This window comes from Perissodus microlepis, chromosome 14 (assembly GCF_051167445.1).
Source record: "Perissodus microlepis isolate ML-2025 ecotype Zambia chromosome 14, ASM5116744v1, whole genome shotgun sequence".
Taxonomy (NCBI): Eukaryota; Metazoa; Chordata; class Actinopteri; order Cichliformes; family Cichlidae; genus Perissodus; species Perissodus microlepis.
In genome coordinates, this window is record NC_140474.1 from 19,986,369 (window position 1) to 19,996,237 (window position 9,869).

Sequence of the window (9,869 nt, forward strand, 5' to 3'; positions counted from 1 at the left end):
AATTAAAGGGATAATGTAAATTAGAAATGCAAAAGTTGTCATGATTGTGGTGCTAGACAAAAATGCCTAAGGGGTTAACTAAATCAATACACGAATACACTACATTTCATAATCATCATCCATTTTTGTTCACTTACCAAATATATAAAATCAGACACCAGATCAACTATTTTATTCTTATTTTGTGTTGTCTTTATGTTTTTTTGTTTCCCCATAAATTGATCTAAAAGCTGAGCACAGCCTGCCTCTGGACTCCTGAGGGTTTGTACCAGTGATGTATGGCCTGACTTCAGGTCAAAACAAGAAAGATAGTCTTTCAATTTCCTGTTGTCTCTACATTGTTGACACCTTTATCCTTGAGCTAGAAGAAAAGAAGTGCTTAGCAGGCTTAATCTACACTACAAAAGATTGTTTCAAATGAAGATGTTGTCCCTGAACTCACTCATACTTATGATGAGAGTCTGTGCAGCATATTTTAATCCAATGCAAAGACTTGGAATGAATACTGACTGTGAAACAATTTAAAAAAGTGGAGTTTATCAGAAAAGCACCACTACTGAAATTTAAGTAATCATTTTTTATATATTACATAAAACTTACTAGATCAAATGCACAGCATAATCATCATTATTAACCCTTTTACTTACCGATCTGGCAGCGGACCCGTTTTACAAGCGCTCTTTAAATGACTGTAACTTTGCTACCATTTGTGCTATAGACAAAATTCTAATGGTTTCCGAAAGGTAGAAAAGACAAGCTTTACAGGGATATTTATTGTATCATGGTAGCACAAAGCATTCACAAGGTGCCACTTTCTGAACACATGGAAAAATCAGCTGCGCCTAGATTTTACCATGTGTCCTCCTCAGTCATTTTGGGCTTAAGAGAAAATTTGAATGGTTTCTAAAAGATGAGAATTATTCATAATTACAAAAACAGTCCAGGTGGCCTGTATGATACTTGTGTGTTCAAGGGTTAAATGTAATTAATTAGGCATACATGCATTTTTTGGCATTGTTATCAAAACCAGAATTAAATATTACAATAATTTTCTCCATCTCCTCCCTGAGCTGTCACACCTGGGATTTTGCTGCCTGGCATCACACAGTCCATCTGCCCTCCAGCGTCTGCCTGCTGCTTCAAATATACAGACTTGGCCGCCACAACAATCGATAATGACTTCTTGAGCCATAACCCACTCAGGCCCCATGCCCCTGACGTCCATCAGGGCTGCATAAGCAATGCATGAAGATGCACTTTAGGTTGGACTTAAGGAAATTCTGCCAAGCTGTCAGATAATGGCTTTGCTCAAGCAGGGGGAATACTTGAATGATGATACAGTTGAGCTCTGAAAAGAGCACTTGGAGGCACACCTGAACAAGGCCAACATGTCTTTTACGGAGGGGGCAGACTCGGGGGACTCAGGACACTTCTCCCTGGGATGCTCAAGGCTTTGGACATTGTTGTGCTCTCTTGGCTGACACATTTCATTAGTATCACATGCCTAATGCTACATTCAACAACTAAATTTATTTTAATACTAGTAGTTTTCAGGACTACTACATATAATAGTAGTCCTGCCATTTGCAGTGACCATGACTGCACTACACATAAAGTACACCAAATATGCAAGCTTTGTCAGTAGTATAGCAAGTACTCTAGAGGTCAAGCAACTTAAACAGTGGCCTGTGGGCTCCTCCAGAGCTGTCCTAAACTTTCTATGATTTTCATGAATTTGAAGGGAAAGCAGAATTACTTTCGTGCTTTTTGTAGTTGAAGTTCTTCTCCTCGCTTAATCAGATGGCAACTTTCAACAGGCACTGCAGTGTTCTGTATCCAACTATAAATTGGCCTGGAATGACAGTTTAGCATCTCTGTGCTGGATGTGATGATTACCTGCCAGAAAACAGTTGATGGTTCATAAATAAGCTACTACTTTAACTGGCAGTCATTACTAAAGTGGTTTGCTCCATATAAATCATTGTTTTAGTACCACTAGAAAGCCTCACAAAATGCACAATAATGTGGTTTAATGACAGCTGCTGTTGTGAGATTGCCAGTATACATTTAACATGAGTGATAAGAGATACAGAAGGACAAAAATGGTGTTAAACACAAAGTACTGACAGACCAATTCTGAATTATGTGAGAAATGTGTCTGCTGAAAAAACCGACACAAAACCAAAACCTTTCCTGTGAGGGACTGAAGATGAAGCTGCATCAGAGTCAGAGTGGCAAACCTAGTGCTGGAGCCCAAATACACTGGAAAGGTTACATATCTGATCTGACTTAGGAATGCTTTGGATCTGACAGGAAAAGATGGAATGAATTTGTGCCATTACCTCGGTTGACCCACTGCCACAGTGACCAGGCCCTGAACAAGTGGCAGAAAAGACGCTTAGATGGAGATACTTTTTTATACAGTGTGTAATAAAGCTAAAGATGCAAAATTACAAAAATAAGTTTGTACCTCTCAAGGGAAGAGGCTTTAAATACCAGTTTTTATGACAAATGATATAATGACTATATTGAGGGCAAAAGTCCAGGATTATGCTTTCCTGTAAATGTAGAATATTATTAGCCAGCACAGGTATGTTACTATTTTTAATACACAGATTTCTAGTTTGGATTCCATAATGTTACCTTAGATTGGTGTCTACAGCAATATCATCAGGGAGGTTTCCTCAACAGATTTTTTTTTTGCATAGCTGATTGTATTATTTTAAAAGATGAAATAGGGCCCTCCCACAAATAATGAGCCCATTTTGGTCTTTAGTACTGCTACACTTGCAATAGTATACTAGCGTGACACACACGCACCCAACTAAGTGGAAGGTACAAAGAAGTTTGGATAGAGGCTTGCATATATCCTCTTGTTTCACAGTTAGTATTAATCTCAAGTCTTTGCATTGGATTACAATCTGCCACACAACCTCTCATCTTATCTGACACTTAATTGTCTGGATGAGGAAATTTAATTTAATTTACTTTTTATTAACGGTTCCACTTTATAAGTGGGGTAAAAAGCTCACTGTCACAAATAACTACTGAATGTACAAATTGTGAGAAGAGGTCATACTTTTGGAGTTTAGTTTTACATACTTGACAGAAAATGACAAGTGCAGAAAAAGCCCCTTTAAGGTACTTATAAGGTGCAAACTATGTTGTTTGAGCAGATTAACAGGAAAAAGGTGGTTATGGACAATTGCCACATGAAAATAGCGTTGTAATTGTGGATTGCCAGTTGTGCTCCTCTTTTCTGTTGACTTATCAAAATCTTAGCACTTTGAACATGCCAAAATTTAGTATGAGTCTATTTCAGAACGGTAAGGACAATGACATTTAATATCATGTCCCAGCTTAGGTGGAAACCAGAGAAAAAGGTATTGCCCTGTTCCCAAGGACCAGGGCTTCAAGAGAACTTGCATTCCAAGAAGTTAAGTTTATTCATTCTTTTAAGCTCGATATCATCATTCATGTTCTTCAGGGTGCAAATGGGCTTCCATTTGCCGTCCATCACAGAGACAGACAACCATTCGCTTTCATACTCACTCCTACTGCGACTTTGGAACCACCAATTAACCTAAAATGTCCTAAAGCCATAACATCTGGAGGGAACACAGGCACAGAGAGAACATGACAAAATCCACAAAGAAAGCACCGAGCTGGCCAGCAGATTTGAACCCAGAACTTTTGCTGTTAAGTGACGGTGTTGGCATTCATATTTTTTTAATCTAAGTGAATGATGTCGATATAATTAAGTGAACTGCAACTTATTATGAGATGAGCAGATTATGAAAAGATTATGGCTTTTAATTGTAGGAAATCCATTTAGGATCTTAGGCTAACAAGCAAGTTATGACCTTGACCAAGAAAAAAAAAAAAAAGAAAAAAAGAAAAAGAAAATCTATAGTCTGTTGTTTCTTGCTTGGGCTATGCAGATTTTCAAAGCACCCGCCAGGATTTCAAGGACCCTTTCTCGTCTTTTCCTATCTGTTCCTTACAGAGTTCATCTCCTGCTTTTGTTGGATGCAGCAGGAGAGGAATTTGGGTAAATCTGTTCTCGTATTTATATGTGAACAGTCCAATGGCTCTCTACCGCTAGTCATAGGTTTGATGTTCTATCAGCCTTCATTTTAGTGGGGCATGTTTTGATCTATACACACATTGCATGCAGTAACAAACGTTTTTTGTTTCACTATTATAGACTTTCTTTGACAATAAGCTTTATCTGACTTGGTGTGGGAATTCTCGATACAATCACACCATTCTAGGTAAATCACCTTTATGTCATGTCTCGTGTTTAAATGTCAGCCTGTCTCACCGCGTCTGCCTTTCTGCTCCAGCTTCATGCTGTCAGGTCCCACTTTGTGCCCCTTCACTTTGTGCCCCTCATGGCAGTTGTCATTTACTCTGGTTCCTGATACATTTCCTCAAGTATGTAATGAATCTACTCAGCATTCAAGGATGTTTTCCTCTGGTTAGTTTAAAAACTGGGCTGGAAAAGGAAGTTAAGTTGGCCTAAAATATGGGAAACTGAAAGATGTTTTTGGTCTCTTTCCCAAATGCAACTGGTGTTTTCAAGCTTAGCCAATTAAGAGGGGATTTTGTCTGAGCTTATCATCTTCATTCCTTCCCTTCCCTCATATCTGGGTCTGTTCCCCTGTCCTTTTAGCTAGTTTTGTTCCCCTGTGTCCTCATCTCCTTCTCTTTCCTCCCCTTCTAATTGCTTGTTACTCCTCTCTTTGCACTCCAATTCTTCTCTACTACTCCCTCCCCTAATCAGATATTTATTACTGGTAGATAGATTTCACTTTTTCATTTTCAGGTTCGGATGAGTGTTTGCCCTGTTTATAATTTATTCCCTGCTTATGTTTTATTTGTCAGTCATTCAGGGATCTGGTAAATATTTGCACAGAGAGGCCTGGCGATAACCAGCCAATTGGCGTATCATCACTCTATGTCAACAGGAGCTGGCTTGTGTGTGTGTGTGTGTGTGTGTGTGTGTGTGTGTGTGTGTGTGTGTGTGTGTGTGTGTGTGTGTGTGTGTGTGTGTGGGGGGGGGGGGGGGTTATTGCGGTGGCTTTGGCTGTGGGTCAGGAATGAATTCCAGCTTCCAGAGGGAAAGAGAGGAGGATCCAGCAGTGCTTTCAGGCTGTTATTGATCAGATGTTGTTTTATGGAGCTTTCCAGATAGAAAATAAACCGTATGAAGGGAGTAAAAAAATAATAATTGAATCACACAAATAAGCTAACTTGCTATAGTGAAAATCTTTTAAGCTGACTGCACTCTGACGATCTCTGCCCATTCGTGTCAATTGTTTCTTTGTCTTCATGTGTTTCAGATACCTGGTGGGTGGTGAAGGGATTGTCGGTGCTAACTGGAGGCACCTGGGCCCGGTGTTCTCAGTCTACAAGCCTTAGGATGTTGCTGGCACCCTTCTTCTCTGGCTTGGCAGGGAGTCCTGTGGTTATGTCATCTTAGTTTCTCTTCAGTTTTTTTTTTGTTTGTTTTGTTGTCCTGCACCTTACCACGCTCACACACAATCATGCACAGCTAGAGATCCTACTGATCTGCAGGAATAACTTCTTATGTAATTTTGTTATATATATTTAATATCAGTAACTTCAGTTTATGAAAATATTTTGGCAGCTATAACAATGTATTGTCCTTTTTTTTTTTTTTATCACTGAGATATGAGCTGTTGTGACAATAGAGATGGAAAAAAAAAGGGGCTAGGATAAGCCAAGTAATTTAAAATAAGTCAAGGGAGAGAAGCAGCCAAAAAAAAAAGGTAGTTTGAGATGTTCTTGTAATAAACTGGTTTAACTTGTTGGTTTGTGTTAAAATGCAATGTTATATTATGTCTGTCTTTGCAAAATTTACACATGCCTTACTAAACTCTTTTGTGACTGAAAGCTGTGACTCATCAGGGGATTTACATTTTGGCTCTAAGCTCTACACAACATTAGGGGAGAGTGAGGTAAGATGAGCCAGTGGGTAAGTTGAACCACCCCTTGTATCTAGGTAACTGTGTACATGTTTTGTCATGTGACCATAAATCCAGGAAGCACTCATCATTTCCATCCTGCTATATTAAAGAGGAGCACATTGGAGAAGGGGTAAGTCTGTATTACACAAAAAAATGTTTTTTGCTTGTCAAAGTAAAATTTCTGCATATCAGGTAAATTGACTGTAATATTAAAACATATGTATCTGTGTCTAAAATGATATATTATACATGTTGGTGGGTTTCTAAAATATAATATCATCTGAAGAAGTTTTCTAAAGATTAGCCTAAATTGCTAAGCTAGCCCGTTTTTTTAAAATGGTGGCTATGGGGCAAAGTGAGCCAAAGGCTATGGGGTAAATTGATCCAATGGTTCAACCTACCCCACCATAAGGCACTGAAATTTATTTAAGGCTCTGACTTATTAAATAGTATTTTAGTTCAGTATACTGAACCCTTTTGTTGTATTTGTCATATGTTAACTATTATAGAAAAGATATCATGCCAAGGACCTACAGACGGAAGACCAGCTGGGGCTCAACACCCCTGGAGGAGATTGAAAGGGCAGCGAGTGAAGTCAAGGGACGAAAGTCCATAAGATCAGTGGCTAAAGAAAGACAAATTGACAGGTCAACACTCAGGAGATATATTAAAAAGAGGGACACACAGGAGGTCAAATCGGTTGGCTATAGTGGAACAGCTTCAGCAAAGAGAGTCTTCTCTGAGGAGGTGGAGAAGGAGCTAGCAGAGCATATCAAGAAGCTTGCAGAGCAGTTCCATGGCATTTCCCCAAAGAAATGCCGTGAACTGGCATTAGAATTGGCAGGCAGAAACAACATTCCTACTCCCAGCAACTGGACAGAGAAAGGTTTAGCCGGTAGGAAGTGCAAGAAACAACATTTCAGTAGGTTGGCACAGACTAATGTATTTTGTGTAGTTTACTACTTTACCATTACATTTTTTAGGTAAAGAATGGTTCAAGAATTTTTTGGCACGCCACCATCTCTCTTGCCGTATGCCTGAGGCAACATCTTTGGGAAGAGCTACAGCCTTCAATAAGACTACAGTTGGGGAGTTCTTTGACAATCTGGCTAAAGTGATCGACAGGTAACAGAAGTTATCTAATTGAAAACATTAATAACTATTTATGACAACTACAAACAACAGTTAAGTGAATAAATATGCGTACTCTCAGCTAACATTTTTTGCATTACTTAAAAATTTAACTAATCATCATTGCTTTTTTTTTGTTTGACAGGTATAAATTCCCCCCAAACATGATTTTTAATGTTGACGAAACAGGTGTAACAACAGTACAGACACCAAAGCAGGTAGTGGCAGAAAAAGGAAAAAAACAAGTGGGCTCCATCACATCTGCTGAAAGAGGCGAACTGGTGACTGTAGTCTGTGCTGTCAATGCGACTGGTAACGCAGTCCCTCCGATGTTTCTCTTCCCAAGGGTTAGATACAAAGACCACTTCATTGCAGGAGCACCTCCGGGATCAATTGGTACCACTACAAGATCAGGCTGGATCAGTGAAGATGTCTTTGTTGTGTTCCTTGAACATCTGGTTCAGCAGACCAAGTGCTCCCCTGACCTGCCACTGCTGCTAATCATGGATAACCATGAAGCCCACATTTCACTGAAGGCTTTGGACATAGCAAAAACAAGTGGTATTGTAATGCTCACAATTCCACCCCACACTTCCCATCGCCTTCAGCCTCTGGATAAGTGTGTGTATGGTCCATTTAAAACCTATTACAACAGAGCTCTTGATGGCTGGATGAGGTCCAACCCAGGCAAAACTGCCAGCATATACCAAATTGCTGGTTGTGTGAATGATGCTTTCATGTCAGCAATGACACCACGAAATATCTCCTCGGGATTTAGAGCCACTGGGATTTTCCCTTACAACAGAGATATCTTCTCTGATGCAGAGTTTGAGCCATCCATGGTGTCAGACAGGCCCAACCTGGAGCAGCAGCCTGCCGCTGAAGGTGTTGCACCTGTGGTTTCAGCCTCTCTTTCTGCTGAGCTACCTTCACCAGACCCTGTACATGCATGTGGTTCACGAAGTGACCCCAACCATGCTCGATATGTGTCTCCCACTGATATTCTACCCTTACCCAAAAGTCAGCAGCCCAGGAAACAAACAAATCGAAAGCGTGTGAAGACACGAATCCTGACTGATACACCTGAAAAGCAGGCAATTGAGAGAGCCCATGAAGAAAGGACAAATAAACTGAAAGGCAAAAAAGAAATAATCCACAAAAAGCAAGGAATGTGGAAGAGGAAACAAACCCAGACAAAAATTGCAGTGGAAAGCAGCTCTGAGGAGAGTGATGTTCCCATCCCATTTGAAGACACTTCTGAGTATGACAGTTCCAGCGATGAAAGAAGTGAACCAGATGTCTCAGACCTGGTAGTTGGTGACTTTGTCATCGTAAGATTTGCATCCAAATCCAGGAGCCACCATTACATTGGCCTGGTTGACAGCTTTGCAGACAATGAAGTGAGTGCCAGATTTCTCAGAAGAATCCGAGGGATCACTAGCAGTAAGAAACCCACGTTTGTGTTCAAGGAAAATGATGAGGCATCTTTCCCACGCAAGGATGTGCTGAAGAAGCTACCTCAACCTCAACAGGCTGGAGGAACTGCAAGGAGGGAGCAACAGTTCATATTCCCCTGCAACCTTGATCACTGGAATATTGAATAGTTCTTTTGAATAAATGGTTTTGAACTGGTGGTTTGTTTAGAAACCACCAGTTTCCAGGTTTGTTCTCACAGGTTTACAACTGTTAAAATGGTTTGTTTTCACAATATGATCAGTTTTACATTTTAAAAACTACATGGTCAGTTTGCCCCAAGATGGCTCAGTTTACCCACTGACTAGGTTCAATTTACCCCTAATCTGGGGCAAGTTGAGCCAAAGGAGCATTTTTTTTTAATAGGTCATTATTTTGGGCAGCGTCATCAGACATAGATTCTGATCATTACATTTGAAAGGAGACATCCTGAAATAAAGGAATATGTTATCATTCTATTTCTGTGTCATTTTTTTCTCACATCCAGGGCAACATGAGTAAAAAGTGGCTCATCTTACCTCACTCTCCCCTACATATTTATTTATCAACACATCAAAACATTCATATTTTTCACAATCTAAAACTCTCCTAATACATTTCCTAGTCTCAATATGTTTTGGTGTTCAATATTTCATGCCCCGACTTCTGTCCAAATCTATACCTAAATATTTTCAGTGGCCATCGTTTTGATGGGGAGTTTTATTTGCTGTGCACCAGGGAAAAGTGTTGGACCAGAGTTTGCACTCCACCAGATGGCAACATTACCAGTGACTGTTTATTTCAATACAAACTGGATTCCAGCATATGGGCAGAAAATTTAGAAACTTTAGATGAATGACCACTATGTACTTGTGCATCTGTGTGTGTTTGTGTCTGCAGTATTGCTTCAGCAGCCTGGCTATTGCTCTCACTATGCATTATTTCATGCATTCAGAAGGATTTATACTGCAAATAAATAGGTTCACATCCTTTATGATGGATCGGGCTGGTAAAGACTCCAATCCGGCCCACTGGAGCGCTTTGGGAAATGTGAAGAAGGGCATAAATTGTGTATTTTTAACTTTTACTTTCATAAATTTTATGGCATTACCCAACAATAAAGGACACTCATACTACACTGAAATAAGTAATAGATAAAAATAAACTTTTTTCATTGTCTACAATTTTTTTAATGGGTCCACAGAAACTGAAATAAAACAGGGCATTTTCTGTGAGTTAATAATTTTTTTTTTTTTTTTTTTTTTTTTTTAATATTGTGTTTTATAATTACAG

General features: G+C 39.5%; 1 protein-coding gene across 1 annotated transcript; it reads left to right on the top strand.

The window, feature by feature from the left end:
• The first annotated feature begins 6,512 nt into the window (after window positions 1–6,512).
• On the top strand, window positions 6,513–9,120 carry LOC146373861 (uncharacterized). Its single transcript, XM_084950145.1, has 3 exons — window positions 6,513–6,888; window positions 6,977–7,118; window positions 7,270–9,120. The coding sequence occupies exons 1-3, from the start codon at window positions 6,513–6,515 to the stop codon at window positions 8,726–8,728; spliced, it is 1,977 nt and encodes a 658-aa protein (XP_084806271.1). The 3' UTR covers window positions 8,729–9,120.
• The last annotated feature ends 749 nt before the right edge of the window (window positions 9,121–9,869 follow it).

Bases quoted from the DNA above. Each gene is read 5' to 3' on its own strand.
- LOC146373861 (XM_084950145.1), top strand. From the start codon at position 6,513: ATGCCAAGGACCTACAGACGGAAGACCAGCTGGGGCTCAACACCCCTG. The intron at 6,889-6,976 runs GTAGGAAGTGCA...TACATTTTTTAG, and splicing joins GACAGAGAAAGGTTTAGCCG to GTAAAGAATGGTTCAAGAAT. The intron at 7,119-7,269 runs GTAACAGAAGTT...TTTGTTTGACAG, and splicing joins CTGGCTAAAGTGATCGACAG to GTATAAATTCCCCCCAAACA.